We start from the raw sequence: 16,779 nt of genomic DNA, 5'->3' as shown, positions 1-16,779 counted from the left end.
CTTTATTTTCTACTGACCTTGTTGATCCTGCTGAAGGCTGAGAGCAATTGCTAGCTCTACCATCGTTTCGTCATCAGCATCAGGAGGGATGTCCAGCATAGGGGGGAAACCCTCAGCTCCAGCCAGCAATGCTTCCAGGGGGGATGGATTTCCATTGTTTAGATTCTCTGGTGTCTCCAGGACCATTGATTCTGACTGAAGAATGCAAATAACCATGGTTAGCTAAATATTCCCTTCTTACCAAAAATATTTCCTTCTTACCAAAAATATTCCAACTTGCATAATTTATGATTTCAATGATTGACAGTATGATGAAATGTTCAAAATCATTTCATCAAATCATATTTTCATGTCACTGCATATTGGTAACAAATGATTATCAGGGCTCAGGTGGTGTCGGTTGTGTTAAATACAAACGTCAGAATAAATAATCACTTGTTTTTTCTCACCACCATCTCAAAGTCGCCATGATCCACTTCATTTTGCTCCTGACTCTCGGGTCGCACCTCCTCTCCAACAGTAAGCACCGATGACTGCATTTTGTCTTCTGCGTCATCATCGTCATCGTCATCTTTGTCTCCTGATAAAAAAAAACAAAAAAAACCCACAGCCATTCTTAAGGGACTGAAATGTTTTTCTGACCGGACACTATTTTACAGTGTATACAAGAATCATTGCATAAAGCTTATGGAAACATACCTATGGGGGTGTTGGAGCGTGGGGGAGATGGAAGGGTAACATGGCGACGCTTATTTCGTGGTCGAAGCACTCTGATCAGTGCCTGCTTACAAGCAAAGCTCACTGCTGTGTCCTGAAATGAGCAACCATTATCGGGCGCGATTAATACAAGTCTAACGAGTTTGTAGCATTGAGGGACACATAAGCAATATAAATTACAAATACTGTAATATCGATTTAATAGTTTGTTGATGTACTTACAGGGCATAGCAACATTTGCATGTAGATTTTGGAGGCCACATTGATGTAATCAAGCTCACATGTGCAGTATGCATGGATGATGTCCACCAGGGCATTTACTGTTGCCTCCACATGAGTAAGTCCTTTGGAGGGAGAGGAAGATGCACATCCATAAATTGGGTTTCTCCTTGATTCTTGTTTCATCTCGAAAAAAAAAATTTGACTTGCTGCCCCTCACGCTTAAATGATGCACTTACCGGGCAGGCATGCAGGAGCAAGAAAGGCGTTCTTTGGTTTCAGAGAGTGTAGCTTCCAAAAGTTACTCATCAGTTGAGTAATGAAATTATGGCTTTCGCCATCCACATGCTTTTGCCCATCATCTGTCACGTCTGGATCAATACAAAACAAGTACATTTTTGCATATACCTATACAATACTTGTGCAGTTGGCACATCAATTTAATAGCCTCTCACCAGAGTCTAGTTGCAGTAACTTTGATTCCGTGAAATGAACCAAATTATTGGGCCTCATAATTGCGATGGAGCGGGCAGTGATCACAAGCCTCTGGAAGACATCAGGGTCTAGTTCTTTGCCCTCACGACTGCAGCTGTTCAGACACTGCACTGCATTGCTCAGCAGGGACTGGTCCTGGGGAGCAGATATCAAAGTTAATGTCTTACTCCCTCATGCCAATATGTCAGCGATTCTCAACCACTGTGCCGAATTAAACATAAAACAAAGAGAAGTACATGCGTATTGAAAAAAACACAACTTTGCCTTAGGGAGGTTGGCTTAATGCAAACATAATGCAAAACGGCAGACAGGCTGAGTAACAACATTGTCAAATGTTAACTAAGTAGAAGATATTGGAACACAAATTTTCTTACTTAAAAAAATATGTTACAAAGTTTTTCTGTTGGTGTTATGAGTACGGGGCTGAAGTGGATTAATACAATAATATAATACACTCTTCATTATTAAAAGTGGTTTGAGCTTAAGTACAGACAGACAATGCCTTTCATTTCTTGCACCACTGTGCTGAATTCTCTATCCCTTCTCCTATTCACATTCAATGGTTGTAGTTCAGTCGTTTCAAAGTCGCGGCCCAGGGCCGCTTTGCAGCCCCGCAGGATGATATTTTGCAGCCCCCCACTTGACATGTTAATTTAATGTTGTTTTTGCTGTGCTGTTGCCCTGGGCATTTTGCATGTTTTTTTTTTTTAATCTCGACCATAGCTCAGGATCATGACAGCTTTCGGCGAAACGTAATTCTGAAGTGACACAATGTGGAAGGAAAAGATCACCGAGTCCCCCTCATTTTCAAAATCTGCCAAGAAGAGAAAAGTTGGTGACGAGAACAATTAAAAAAAAAAAAAAAAAAAAAAAAACGGAGACAGAATTATTTATTTGTTGTTAAGCACAGAGAAAGTGAGAAAGTTGCGGTGCTCAAGAAATCAGACGTCATTACTCAAATAAACAAGCTGAGGAGTATGCAAAGTACCAGAGAGATGAGAGAGAGGACCCGGTCACCAATTTTGTTCACATTCTGACCCTGTTCTGAACTGTAACTAATAGATTTGGGAAGACTGGATTACATAAACTTCTTTTTTTTTTTTTCTGAATACCTGATCATCTTTTTTGTGGAATACTTGATGCGGCCCAGACACAGACTCTACAATATTTCAAACTTTTTTTTTTTAACATAAAAAAAAACAAAAAGTAAGACTTACGAAGTTATTCACTCCCCTGTGTTAATACTTGGTAGAACCACCTCTTGCTGTGATTACAGCTGCAAGTCTTTTGGGGTATGTCTATCAATTTTGCACATGTAGAGGCAGAACATTTTGCCCATTCTTTCTTACAAAACAGCTTGAGCTCACTAAGGTTAGATGGAGCGCGTTTGTGAGCTGCAGTTTTCAGATCTTTCCACAGATCTGATTCAGGTTTGGACTTTAACTTGACCATTCTTACACCTGGATATATTTAGTATTGAACCACTCCAGTAGTTCCAATAGTATTTGCTTTATTTTTAAAATCCTAAACATTGGCTTGTTGGAAGGTAAACGCCTTTGCTGGCTTAATCTTACAAGTACAAGAGCGAGGGTTGACAATGTAAAGTATTTCACGATACTGTGTCGAGAGCGTGAGGGTTTGTGTTGCGTGGGAGTTCATCGTGAGCGAAAAATATAGCTGAATGTATTATTTACGTTTTTATAAACCGGCCCCGCCAATAGTTTTCCGGTTGGCTTTTTCTAACCATGAGGAATAGTGACTACCACCGCCAATGGTATGAAGGGGTATTACATCTCATGCGTGCGCATAAGGTACTTAAATGGTCAGTGTCGCTGTCTGTCGTTGCGGTGTATTTTTCTGAAATTAAACAGATTATTGCTCACATGAATAAAACAATGTTCTAACCAATAAAAGGTCCCATAAATCAGTCATAACAGCAAATATTTTCCAACATCTTTGTCCACCCACTCAGCCGAACACAGCATTGTAAACTGCATAGACCATGATACTTTGCGCTGCAGAGCCAACAGGAGAACATGACCACAAAATGACTAAGCCTGTCTTGTGAATTTTGTTTTGTACAAAAACATAATATTGTGATGTGTTTTTTTTCTTCTAATAGGAGCTTTTTAAAAAATATATATAGTGAGTTTTTATACAGTATCATGAGCATTTTATATACTGCCAACCTCCCCACAATATCGTGCTGAATATCGTATGGTAAAAGGTTCATATTGTGGTATTATCGTATCGTGACATTTGGTTATTGTTACATCCCTACGTGGGAGGCGGCAGCAAACTAACAAATCTGTCACACAGTTGAGGTGACTACTACTACTTCTACTTCTGTTTCTTCTTCCATTTCTTCAACTTTTGGTGGTTGGCAAATACCTTACCTTGCATTACCACCACCTTTTTTTTAGCATGCGGCATCCAGCATAAAAAGGATTTACTATTTACAGCACGAAAAGCCGTAATATCCGACAAGGATTGGCCACAATGCAAAGCTAGATTCTAGTTAAGGCAAGCCATTTTAAACTAAAAAGAAAAACCTTTCCTTAGTTAGAGGCACAAGTTTCCAATCCAACCGAATGTTCTTGTTTTTTGTAAAATAAAGTTACCAAAAAATTAGACTTATTGTCTAGTGCGACTTGTTTTTTTTCCCCCCTTCTTCTTCATAATGCATTTTTTGACTGTTGCGACTTATACTCCGGAGCGACTTAAGGTCTGAAAAATATGGTATATCATTATCAATAATATAAACATACTTCCCTCAAGGGAAATTAAATTTAAACTTTGTTCTATGTTTTTCCTGCAAATGGCAAAGAACCACAAGAAATACTTTTCTCTAAATAGCACTCTCTAACTGCAACTTAATAATGTCCGCTGCGTGACCTGAACCATGATCCTGCGGCTGCATCTTATTATCCTTACAGATTAGCTACTCTACAATATTACTACTGTCATATATTGTATGTTTTGATCTACCTTGTGGTTGTGATAGGCAGTGCGACTGGTGTGAAGGCTGGCAAGAAGTCCTTTCGTCTGCTGCTGCACACCTGCTGGAGTTGGCATTGAGAGGAGTAGAGTGGCCAGCTCCAGTGCAGCAGCCTTGTTCTTTTCCTGCATTAAGTCAATGGTTATAAAGGCACCCTAAAGACAGACAAGGTTTCATTCAAATGTTTCGGTACTATAATACGACATTCCAAATTCTATTTGATCTACCTTTTCATTTGAGGAACCAACAGCAAAGCAGCTTTCCAGAGCTTCAAGTGCACTGACCACAAGCCTGCAAGTAAAAGTAAAAATCAGCTCCACCACCACTAGTTTTGAGTTTGTCCAAAAAGTGATTAAGTGCAAAAATAAAACTAATCTACTAAATGTATATCACACTGCAAGAATGTTGTCAGAAAAAGATGGTGCGTTGCAATTTCACAGTGTCAGGCATGAACACACAAACAGGCACACGTGCACAAAAACATACAACAAAACGAGCAGAGAAAGGGCTGTTACTAACCGGTCCAAGGTGGATAAGGACTCAGTTTCACAACTTTTTATTGTATATTTGGGAGCAAAAGAAAAAAAAGAACATAAAAAGTGTGAGGATCACAGAAATAAACAAGTGAAATTAAACGACTGCTAAAAACAAATGAGGCATGCAAAAAAGATGACTGCTGTAGCCATGCACCAATTACTCAAAGAACCCCACCACCAATAATTAAAAACAGCTCAAGCTTAAAGGTTAGACTCATGGAAAATCAAATGGAAAATGTACACAGTTTTTAACCATAATCACAACTGAATATTTTGGGCAAATGTATACCATACGAGCAAAACAGTTTCGCGAAATAGGATTGTCGTTATGATTTATATACACGATTAAAGGGACAAATCTAGGGGCATGCTGACGAACTGCGTTCGCAAAGTTTGTGTCTCCTTCGCGTATCCGTAACACAAAGGTGGCAGCGAAACATGTCAGCCTCCTGTAGGGGATACGGGCCCTCTGTAATATAATTCGAGCTTACTAGACCTTCAATTATATTTTAAAAATGCGCGTTGATTTGATAGAACATATTTGTTTGCCTAATATTGAAATTAAATAGTGGGTTTTTAAAATGAATGAGCATTGAAAAATCAAAGCATTCGACACACTGTCCCTTTAAAGATGGATACTGCCACTGCTTGTTTTAAACTGTTACAGGGCCATGTTGATTCTAAATATACATATCATAGTATGGTGCTAAACAGACAATTAGATAAAAGAAAGCCTAAACAGGAAATACACCAATTCCATTGACTTATGAGTAAAATTTTTTTTTTATAAATAATACTAATGAGTTGAAAGCCGTACCTCTCGAGCACAGTGCCACTGGTGGTGGATGGCGTCACAACATCGCCATCAGAGGTGCCATTGCCCTGGTTAAGGTTGGGACTGCAGACATTATTTACAGAGGTGGACGAGAAGTCCTCTGGTGGTTCCTCAGGCCAACCAAACTGTTCTTTAGTTTTTCCATAGATCTTGATTGAATCCAACATGGTGACTCCAGCTGGGTCAACCGATGCTCCAACTGACATGACAAAAGAAGTCAAAAGAGCATGTAAATGTGCCCATAAACCAGTTACAGGTTTGGTGCGACCCCCCTCCCTCGCCCCCACCCCACCCGTCGTCTGAAACCACATGTAAGTTAGAAGAGAAATCACAGCAGTCATGCACTTACTGAAAATTGACAGCTTCTTGTCAGCCTGTAACGCCTCTTCTCTGGTGAAGGGGAAGTCAAACCAGCGTGCCCTTGTAAGATTTATCTGCATGGTGCGACCAAAGACCTCCACATAGGAGGGAGCCCTCTCAATGGCCTGAGTGCCAACCTGCACTCGCATGCCTGTCATCACCATTGAGCTGTTGCTGTTGACTGCTTCCACGGTGAATCCCCCAGGCTAAGTGCAAAGCACAGAATTGGAAAGAGTTGCATGTTCATTATTAACCGTCTGATAGAAAGATTAGGTCAAAGCTAACCGTGTCTTGGCCACACTGAGCCTACCTTTGTATTGGCCACGTACATCCCAGTAGAGTTGAGCCTGTGTTTAATCTGCTGTCCGTTGTAGACCTGCAGCAAGTCATTGCCTCCAAACTCCACCTCTGTCAGTTGCTGGTTGTGCTCAAAAAAGTCTACAGGGAATGTCACCTGACTGGAGGTTCGGGTTGCTTAAGACAAAAAAAAACCGTCAATTTAATTCTTAAGGATGTTATCAACGCCTTACAATGTCAATTTGTACAGAATTTTACTAAAACAAGCTTATTCTATTCTAATATATTACATCAACTAAGGTGTCCTGCCTGTTTTCTATCTGTCCCTGCTGTAACACACACCTGAATCAAATGATCAGGATCGTTATCCAGCTTCTGCAGATCTCTGGTGAGATCTGGAGAGATGTTGAAACTTTTGGCCATGCGGGGAGCATGGCGAGAGCTACTTTTTCATGGCATATACAGTATTACAAGACGCAAACTCCACACACACAGCAGACAATGCTATGTTCACACCAACTGCGCTGGTTGGAATATTCGATCAAAGCTTTTTATTGCCGATCAAAACATCCGATCAGCCGCAGCTCATGCTTTGCAGCCTTGTGTGGCGTCCCTCCCCCCTGCTCGCAGCGGAGGCGCGGCTGCATTAGGGAGCCTTTCTGGCGGCGTGTTTCAATTGGACTCACTGTAGCTCGCGCGGCGGGCGCGTTTGCGTGCAGGGCGGCGCGAGTGATGCTTTTGGACGGAGGGACGTCGTCGCGTATTAAACAAATTAACTTTTTTGCCATTTCGTCTCGCGGCAGCCAAGCATGAGCTGCGGGTGATCGGATGTTTTGATCGGCAATAAAAGGCTTTGATCGAATATTCCGATCACGGAATTTTTCACGAAAATCGGCCGATCATGATTGGTGCCCGATCGATCGGAGCATCCCTAGTTATTCATGGAGTCACTTATTTACTAATTTCTCCCAAATTTATTGATAAAATAGAAAATGACAACTCTTTCCATTTTCCTGATCAAAAAATATATAAAATGAACTTGTTAGTGAAAACATGGCCATCCCGGGCCCCACCATGCCTTTGATATCGTGGCCATTTTTAATATTGCGATATTGCCAATATTGTGACATCACTCCCTACGCTGCATGTTTTTGGAACGTGGGAGGAAACCGGAGTACCCTGAGAAAACCCACACAGGCACATAGAGAACATGCAAAGTCCACACGGGAAGGCCGGGGCCGCATTCGAACGTACGACCTCTGCACAGTGAGGCTGACGTGCTAACCAGTCGGCCAACGTGCTGCCCTATTGCATCAACTAAAACTGCATCAACAACCACAATGAATGTTTCTCATGCAATCCACCTCATAAGTGGATGGAGGCGGCAACTACAGTGCAATGGATTTAGACATGATGAAGTGTTTTTTCCCTTCTTCTATTTTGACACTTTTTATCAGTCAATTTTGGGTCATTCACCAATTCACCTACCAAATGGAGCAGTTTCAAACTGTAGAGAGGCTAACGTAGGCTGCTCAGATTTTGAATAGTTCATAAATTTTTATTTTGCCAAATGACTGCTGTTTTCTGCTCAATGGGCGCTTCACCACATCGAAAGACACCCATCTTTGCTCACTTGACCGGGGATTCGTGGCGCCGTGCCCTCGGAAAATGCCCGCTTTCGGCACACTAAGGCACAGTGCCTGAGGATAGGGATTTTATCCCCCCCCACACGTATACGTTATATACCATCTCAATTTGAATGCTTTACTTTTTTCATATTGACATAAAAAAAAAATTGTACAAACTCACCGGTAGCAGCAGCTTTGCGCTTGCGGACGGGCTTCATGATATTGATACCACAGCTGGGTTGTAGTGAGGGCTGCAGCCAGTACGAGGTGTTGTCCACATTAGCCATGTAGATTCGCAGGCTTCCGTCCTCGCATAGAAGAATCATGGTTGTGCGCTGTTGCTCATTACTGGCAGTGTGTCGAATTGCTACCATGTCTTGAATCTAGTTGGAGAGAAAATGATGAAGCACTAGGAAATACAACAATTAAGCCAGAAAATTGATTCTTACAGCAACCTATCAATGTACTATTTAAACCATTAGCAATGCATGTGCTTTAGTGGCCCTTACCTTAGCTTTGGCTGGCAGAGTTTTAATTTCTTGAATAAGGAAGGTGTCAGGCTTAACCATAATAACCAGTGGAATGCCTGTTGTTTGCTGCACACAGCATACAAGCCCTGGGTGGTTCATGACCTCAGACCACTGGCAAAGGGCTGGTGACATTTTACTGCTGCTGCCATTGGAACTAAAAATGGGCATAAAGGACACCAGTTAACAGGTCAACATCACTTTCCTTGCTAAAAAAAACCCAGGATAATTGTTATATGTAGATAAAACACCCATACCCTTTGACATTGATGGGGAAGAGTCGCTGCACCTCAGTGGTGCTGCGACTCACTGTGGCAGCAAAGGACTTTCCCTGGCTGTAGCTGAAGAAAAGCATTTGGAGCACATGGGAGTAATATACTGACACCCCTCCTCCAGCAACTTGACCGTTGCTATCCTAAAAGAAAAAACTAAGAATCAACACATCTTCCAGAATTTAAAGGTCAATTCTCATCTTAAGGGGAGTTTGCAGATGAACAAAAAAAATGAAATAAACATTTTGTCATTTATAGGGATGTAACGATTTATCGAATATCGATTTTATATCGATATAAATGCTTAAAATATGCATCAATGTAAAAAAAAAAAATCGATTCGCAACGCCATGTTAACCATAGCAGCTCTCTCTACTGTAAACAAACTGCATACGCACATTGGGTAAATCAGTTGACAGAACTAGACTAGAACTGCCAAGATTAGATTACTAACACGACATCTTCGACCAAAATTGTCGACACTTCATTTTAATAGTGGACAGTGGATAATAGAAGCATTGTTTATTTATAGATCTAATTATTTGCTGCTGTGTTTTTCCTCTCAAAAAACCCTCGTGTCCCCCGTCCTGGCCTGCATGCTTCTCTACAACGCACATGCGCAGTGGTGGTAATGCGGGACCATCCGTGATGTAAACAGAAGCATTGTGGGTAATGGCGTCATGGCTCCTGAGTTAGCGTTAGTAACCGTGTCTGCATTTCATACGATGTAAATCTCCTTTTCATAGCTAATAATGCCGTGATAATTGAGCATCTAAAGAGGAAGCACGTGACTGATGCCCGATTTCATTTCTCACATTGGGATGGTCGTTTCTGAAAGTTAGCACACACAGGCTACCGTGCATGTCCTGTTGTGGTACACTAACATTGTAGCTTCTACGCAGCCGTGTTGCGTTTAAGAATCGGAAATCTCAGCACTCCAAGTTAACACAACATGATCTTTTTTCCACAAACCCTTAATGGCAACACCTAATAATAAAAGACATAACATACAGACTTGTTATTGTGTACTAATTTAGATTGCTCAAAAAAAAAACAAAAAAAAAAAACATTCCTCTAAACTTTAAGTTTTTAAAGTCCATTTGATTCCACTATCCTCATCATTACAAAAAATGATTGGTCTCCAAAAAAGTGAAATATGTTTACAAGTATTGTAATTATAGGTAGTTTCATAGTATTAATGCAACTCAGCACTATTGTTGGTGATTAGTCGATTAGCACAATAATAGTTTGTGGAAGCCCTACTTGACACGCTTGTGCCAAACATTGTGTATTGCCTTTGCAAATTTCTAATTATTATATTAAAACGTATCACACCGTGACAAGAATAGTCTGATCAGAAAGATGAAGGCGTGACCTAGGCAAGGCCTCTCCCTGCGATCAGGGACACCCAGCAGTCTCAGTTTCTTTGGCTGGATTATTAAGATTTGGTTAGCAACAAGAGGAGGAATTGGACAAAAAGGAAGTGAATATCTCTACAGACAAAACAAGGGTTACAACATAATACTCGACCATGAATAAGTCATGCTAGCAGGGGAGCCAACCGTGGCTAAAAACAGCCAGTTTATGTGCACATTCTTAAAGTGCATGCCATAGCTGCATGCTCACGTTAGTGAGAGGCATGACTTAGTTTAAAGGCAGCCTACATTTAAACCTCGCTAACAGCTTGAAAACTGCAAACTTCCATTTTAAGTATCTTGGCTTTTCATCCACTAACATCCAATATCGAGATCTATCTTTTAATTATGTCTTACCTTCAAGTCTTCATGGCTTATCTCTAACACATTCGTGACATAGAAAGGGCCATGTTGAGCACTGCTGGATTCATCCATGACTTGCGTATATATGTAACCCGCTGAAGACATTATGACAATGATGTTCTTTCCTTCTTCGTTGAAAAGGAAGGTAGCATCACGAATCTTGGAACTTGGTAGTAGGAAGTAGTACATGGGACTCAAAGCATCCACAGACAAGTCATAAATCTGTGAGACACATTGAATATGACAAATACCAATCTTAATTAGCCTTCGAGGCACCAGTACATGTATTTTTCTTGTCATGCATACCTTGACAAAATCAGCAGTGATGATTGCTAGCTCAGTTTGCGAGCCTGGCAACCAAATAGCTTTGATGATGAAATTGCCAGTAGCTAGTTGTGGGTGCAGCACCAGATGGTCGGACACAGAGCCTGTGCTACTGAAGGTGAGCACATGGCAGTCCTGAAAGAGAGCAAATGAGAGAGCACATCAACAGCTATCTACCATGAATTACTGCCAAGTTAGCCAAAAAGCCTGCTGAAAAATAAAAACAATTCTACATTAGGCTAATCAAAGGTAAGTTTTCGGTTTGTTTCCCCCTACTTACACAATGAATGTGATGTAGGAACATGAACCTACCTTGAGGCCACACACAGCCAGGTAATCTTCATTACAAGGGTTGCCTGTGAGACTGAGGACAGTGAAAGGGACTGGGGCAGAGGCCAGACGGGTGAGTGTCAGCTTCCTCTTGCTTGAGTCAGCTTGCTTCAAAAGGGTAGACAGCTGCAAAACTGTTATCTGCGATGGATGCAAATTAGATAATGAAGTAATTTTGCTGGAATAATTTGGAATTTTTATTGGCTAATTGGTACTCATGCATTTAGAACAGCTATATTAGTATTGACTATTAACCCATTAAGGACGGGAGCGCATAACCGCGTTTCCACCACTAGAGCCGGGAGCGCTGTTGCGTCTTTCTACCCTTAAGACGGGAGAGCGTATACGTCATTTTCTATTCAATATTTCATTCTCTGTGTCTTAACCAATGAAATGCATCAGAATAGACATGTGACAGTGTCGTGAGTCGTTGGAGGATATCTGGAATTTTTTCGAGCAGTAATGGCGGACGCCGTCGATCGCAGGATCTCTGAAATGAATAACGGCAATGATATAGACAACGTGAATGTGCACTTGGAACCAGTAGAATGTGAGATATGGTTAAGATATATGTTTGTAGATAATGGCAATATCGACGTCTTTGTAACAGAAAAGAGGATGGTAATTACCACAATTTTTTTTTAAATTAAATGTAGTGCTTCTCTTGCACTGACATTTTATTTTTACCTCTTCGATTGAAACAAAGATGAATAAACTTGAGTCTGTGTGAAAGTCACATGTCTACGCTCTCAAATTCTTTTGGAATTATGTTTCTGTCTGCTACAGGGGATGAGATATTAATTATTTTGTAGGTGTTGAATTTCTGGGAAAACTTCAGGTTTTCAAGGGTAATTCCAAAGACGACCTTAGGTTTTGGGGAGCTGTTGAGTCAGGCGCTTTAGGCCTTAATGGGTTGAACTGTACCTGAGAAATTTTCACTATAAGCTTTTAAGTGTAGCCTACCACGAGTGAGGCTCACCTTTCCCTTTTCATGGCTGACTGCAAGGTGTTGGCGGCGGCCATGAGGTGAAGACAAGACACACATGGCAACACGCCTCAGCACATGAGCACTAATAAGCTGGCGAATTGTTTGCCCCTGGTCGCCACTGTAATTCATCCTCACATTCTCAAAAGCCCCTTCCTGAGAGCCAAGTGTGGGTACCTGAACAGAAAAGGGGACAATGAGGAACTGAAGAGCATGGGTTTTGAAAAAGGTCAATGAGTGAAGCTCCTGACAAACATCGCAACAACAACAACAACAAAAATACCAATGGAGATGATCCTACCATTAGCTGATCTGTCATATCCACATTTTTGTCCTGAGTGTGAAGTTCATTGAGAGCTTGCTGTGCCCGGCTGCTGCTTCCTACAGCCGATGCCTGCTGGAAATTATTCTGAATGGCTTCCATTAGAAACATGAGCATTTCCAGTATGACGGCAGCAGTAGACGATGCATTCTGTTGGGAGACATCCGAGACAATATCGTCAACCTCTTAAAATAATGGCCCAAGTCATATTTTGACAAAATGTATTGTGGTGTCGGGCTGACTGTCTGCACGTCACGCTGGGACATATAATACCCCTCCATACCATCGGCCGGCGGTGATGGTCACTATTCCTCATGGTTAGGAAAAGCCAAACTGAAAGCTATTGGCGGGGTGGAATACAAAAACGTAACCAATGCACTACGCTATATTTTTTCGCCCACAATGAACTCCAACACGAAGCAAGCCCTCACACTGACACAGTATCGTGCAATACTTATGTTAACCTTCGCTCTTAATTAAGGGGGCAAAGGCGGAATTCTCAAGGCTCTACTGTTTATCCGCATTCGTCACTTCCTGTTCTTGCACCGTGCACTAATTCGCTAACTAACAGCCAATCAGAGTGACCGAATGTCACGACGCCAATTCAACATGCTGAAACGCCCACCAGACGCTTCTCAACCGGATCCGATGTTATGACGGTGTTCGCTACATTAATCAGGCAGCGCAATCCGACGACGGACGTTGATAAGCGTCGGGGCTTAAGTTGTTAGTGTGGGGGTGCGGTATTTGTTTGAGGCAATGTCAGGGTTCAGGGAAGGAAACAGGGTGTATAATGTCCTATAATTCTTAATCCTTGGGGTATTTTGACAAAAGCAGGCCACATGCATGTTCAGACTCCTGGGAACTTTTTGAAATGCATAAAAATTCCATGTTTCCTTTTAGTTTAAAGGAGTAGCAGCGAAATGTGATCGATTTCAAGAAAGCCATCAGAATAAAACAAGTAATTGGTGATAAATGCAGCAATATTCCATTATTTTCCTCACCACTTGTGAAAGTAGCTCTTCCTGGCAGCCCTCAATATTCTTGCATGCACTGCTCTTCTTTGGTCTTTCCTCATCACCAGGTTTGCCATCACAAATGGTCACCTTGCCTTTATCAGAGGGCGAGGCATTCTGGTGACGGCTTGCGCTCTCTGGCATGCGGAGTTCGCTCTGGAACGCTGAAGACTCCTTGAGAGTGGATCCCATGCCACTGCTTGGGCTGCGTTTCACTAAGGCCTGTTGATGATGTGACACAATATGACCAAGTGAGAAAAGCAAAAGGGAAAATACCAACATATGCCATCACATCATCTAGTTTTACAATTTGGAGAAAATTGTTTCTCCAATAATTGCTTAGTAAAACAATTGCCAGGGAGATTGTACTGAAAGAAGCCTATCTTTACTGATTCCCCCCAAAAATAGATTCACACAACATGACAAGACTGGAAACATTGGCACAATAACTTATTAAAAGGATGTGACATGCACATATATTAAACTATCACTTTGTTAGGATACATTAGCAATACAGAAACAAGTAATGTAATCTTCACACAATTTGCAACAAGAACATAAAATGTGGTTGATGGTTTGCTCATTGCATGCAAACTACACCAAAGCAGTCATTTAGGATTAACTAGGAAAACTGGCCCCTCGTACATGACCTATGCAATGCAACATGATTTCTGTCAACTATTACTGGGCATGTGCGGACTAGCTATAGAGCCCTGATCAAGTGAAATGACTGGATGGAAGTCAATGGTGGAATGACTTGCAAGCCAAAGTTACCGCTGTTGTTCTCTTCCCATGATGACCTGAGGTATTCGGTCTCACCTGGCAGCTGCCATCCTCCTTGGCCCCGCAGTCACAGAAGAACGAGCCATATTTGGCATAGGAGATCTCATGGTCTTTATGACAGACCTTGGCGCAAACCGTGCACACACCTACCCCATCCACCATCTTACAGGTGTGACAGTGGTACCTAGAAATGAAATGCAGCGGTTTTAGTCCTGACAATGGCACTTCAATTTATAGCTAGGTTTATGGATTGCTGTTATTTTAATGACACTTGTGTCATATTTTGTCTTATTTTCTTCATTATTGACTATAATTTACATAATCCGCAATGCTAAGGACTGCTTTAAGATATTCTCCCTCTTTGTTGAGAAATAGTAGGTTTTTATATGAAAAATTCCTTTCAAGCGTAGCAACTGCTTGGACAAATCTAGAGCCGTCTGGGAACTAAACCAGATCTATGCAGCAATAAATAACCAATGACTTTTTCTTTACCAGTGCTGGTTCATGAATTCCTTCTGAGTTATTGTGAAGGTGCAGAGTTTGTTGCAGAGAGAGTCTTCATCCTGTTAGTTAATGACAAATTGTGTTAAGTGAGTCAATTGATCAGTTTTTGTCTCTATGCATTTATGAACACCAACGGGCGATATATGGGCAGATTAGCTAACAAGTGTTTAACGAGAATGCGGCAAAAATGCATGATTAGCAGCTATTTCAATAACATACATTCCTAATGTTTACCAGAACTTTTCTTGATCTTGAAAGTACTGTAATGTGAAACCCATTATGTTAATGTCCCCTTATTTGAAATGCAAGCACATAAAAAAAAAAAAACATCAAGTCTCACAGAATCTTCCGCTTGAGAATCATCTTCCTCTACAGCTAATTCCTCCACCCAGTCCGAGTCCACCTCCATGGCCTTCTCTTCTCCATCCACGAGTAATGCCGAGCTACCTTGACCATTGCTTTGCCTCAAGGCATTCATCACATCAGCAAGGTAGGAGATGATGTGACAGGAGCATTCCAACATGCTAGCATGCTGAAATCAAAGGAGGAGTACAAATTAATGACTTATTTCTGACAAACGAGGAAGCCCTAGTACAAACAAAATAAAATAAAATAAAAAATAAATAAATAAAAAAAGAAGAAAAACATACCTTTCCTTGGGACGTGTTTGTGCTCACTTTTTCCACAACATTCTTTTGTGTTAAATACTTTTTGCTAAAAAGGGAAAAACATTTTTAAGAAATGGATGTTCATGCAACTTGGTCCAATTTATTTAAACTAACATGTAACAGTTTACCATCTCGTGAGCCAGTCAATAACTGCCCTGTGCAGCTGCAGGTGGCCCGCTCCCTGTCCAGCACTGGCTAGAGTGGCCATGATGACCATGAGCTCAGGGAATCCTGTGCCATCTCCATTAGCCAGCATGTCTGTCGCCATGGGGATGAGAGTACTGAGGAGGACAGTGCACACTCCTTCCCCCACCTGGCTGTTGTCCCGCACTATATGAGTGGTGAGGAGTTGCAAAAGTTGTCGATTTTCTTGCACAATTTCCAGCTGCTCGGAGTCCTTGGGTGGGGTGGCAGTCATGCGCGTTAGCCAGGACTGCAGACGAGAAGGTTCCACACAAGCCAGCTGTGCCAGAGAGCCGCAAAGACAGAGCAAACTGGGGTTTGGGCTCTTTTCCGCTAGGAGAGGAAAAAAAGCACCCAAGTGACAAATGTATTAATCCGGCATAATCTTTAATCTGATATACATGTCGTTAAAAACTGTTGATCAGTAACATCGCTGGAAGAACATGTAAACACCACACAGGAAGGCCTGATCCAAGATTCAAATCTAGAAGCTGTCGACTGTATGCTGGGGTCTTAACCAACAGTATATATTTGTGTTTGGTTTGCCAGTCATGTTATTAATGCCGCCTAACAGTTTACCGCCGTTTTAAAAAGTCAAGGTTTCAATAACCACAAAATACTGGTTGTCACCAGTAATGAGCTCTTCTTTTCATTTTTTGGGGGGTTTTCTAAGAAGTGCACAGTATGATTGGCTGCTTGCAGAGTTGAGTAAACAGCCGCCTCTGAAGTTAACTTTTTTCTTCTCGGCAAACAGAGAGGGCAGGGGTGAGCAGTTATGCACAGAAGAGGAGGGAAGAGGGCACAAGACCAAAGAGAAACGGAAGCCTTTTTCCTCCGCTGTGTGTATTGTCCTAAATAAAATAGAATTTGAAAAAATTGTGCCAGCTGGTACTTGTCAGCCCCAATAACATGAGTAGCCCAACGATCAGTTCTAAAAATAGCTCATGATGGGACACTGTGAGTTACTAATAAGAATTCAAACAGAAGAAGGATGTTAAAATG

The 16,779-nt window shown here is 41.5% G+C and overlaps 1 protein-coding gene across 12 annotated transcripts in view; it reads right to left on the bottom strand.

The window, feature by feature from the left end:
* ubr4 (ubiquitin protein ligase E3 component n-recognin 4) overlaps positions 1 to 16,779 on the bottom strand; it is a 58,732-nt gene that overhangs the window by 18,322 nt on the left and 23,631 nt on the right. For 3 of the 12 annotated variants that reach the window (XM_086033767.1, XM_086041679.1, XM_086024402.1), the window contains 26 exons: positions 15,723 to 16,110; positions 15,577 to 15,640; positions 15,267 to 15,458; positions 14,915 to 14,985; positions 14,414 to 14,606; positions 13,628 to 13,861; positions 12,603 to 12,773; positions 12,296 to 12,478; positions 11,299 to 11,457; positions 10,969 to 11,121; positions 10,657 to 10,884; positions 8,870 to 9,027; positions 8,595 to 8,769; positions 8,267 to 8,468; positions 6,471 to 6,634; positions 6,150 to 6,366; positions 5,783 to 5,999; positions 4,949 to 4,981; positions 4,657 to 4,720; positions 4,420 to 4,584; positions 1,392 to 1,566; positions 1,176 to 1,307; positions 940 to 1,061; positions 700 to 811; positions 450 to 580; positions 18 to 195 (listed from right to left, as the gene is read on the bottom strand). In XM_086033767.1, the coding sequence (XP_085889893.1) occupies positions 18 to 195; positions 450 to 580; positions 700 to 811; positions 940 to 1,061; positions 1,176 to 1,307; positions 1,392 to 1,566; positions 4,420 to 4,584; positions 4,657 to 4,720; positions 4,949 to 4,981; positions 5,783 to 5,999; positions 6,150 to 6,366; positions 6,471 to 6,634; positions 8,267 to 8,468; positions 8,595 to 8,769; positions 8,870 to 9,027; positions 10,657 to 10,884; positions 10,969 to 11,121; positions 11,299 to 11,457; positions 12,296 to 12,478; positions 12,603 to 12,773; positions 13,628 to 13,861; positions 14,414 to 14,606; positions 14,915 to 14,985; positions 15,267 to 15,458; positions 15,577 to 15,640; positions 15,723 to 16,110 (4,281 nt within the window). The remainder of the gene's footprint in view (positions 1 to 17; positions 196 to 449; positions 581 to 699; positions 812 to 939; positions 1,062 to 1,175; positions 1,308 to 1,391; positions 1,567 to 4,419; positions 4,585 to 4,656; positions 4,721 to 4,948; positions 4,982 to 5,782; positions 6,000 to 6,149; positions 6,367 to 6,470; positions 6,635 to 8,266; positions 8,469 to 8,594; positions 8,770 to 8,869; positions 9,028 to 10,656; positions 10,885 to 10,968; positions 11,122 to 11,298; positions 11,458 to 12,295; positions 12,479 to 12,602; positions 12,774 to 13,627; positions 13,862 to 14,413; positions 14,607 to 14,914; positions 14,986 to 15,266; positions 15,459 to 15,576; positions 15,641 to 15,722; positions 16,111 to 16,779) is intronic. The other 9 variants (XM_086049492.1, XM_086018519.1, XM_086023565.1 and 6 more) reach the window with 5 other exon arrangements.

Source organism: Filicampus tigris, chromosome 1 (assembly GCF_054856515.1).
Source record: "Filicampus tigris isolate MCC_2025a chromosome 1, RoL_Ftig_1.0, whole genome shotgun sequence".
In the NCBI taxonomy this organism is placed as follows: Eukaryota; Metazoa; Chordata; class Actinopteri; order Syngnathiformes; family Syngnathidae; genus Filicampus; species Filicampus tigris.
The sequence above is the reverse complement of the archived record's forward strand: the minus strand, read 5'-3'. Positions and strand labels throughout refer to the sequence as shown.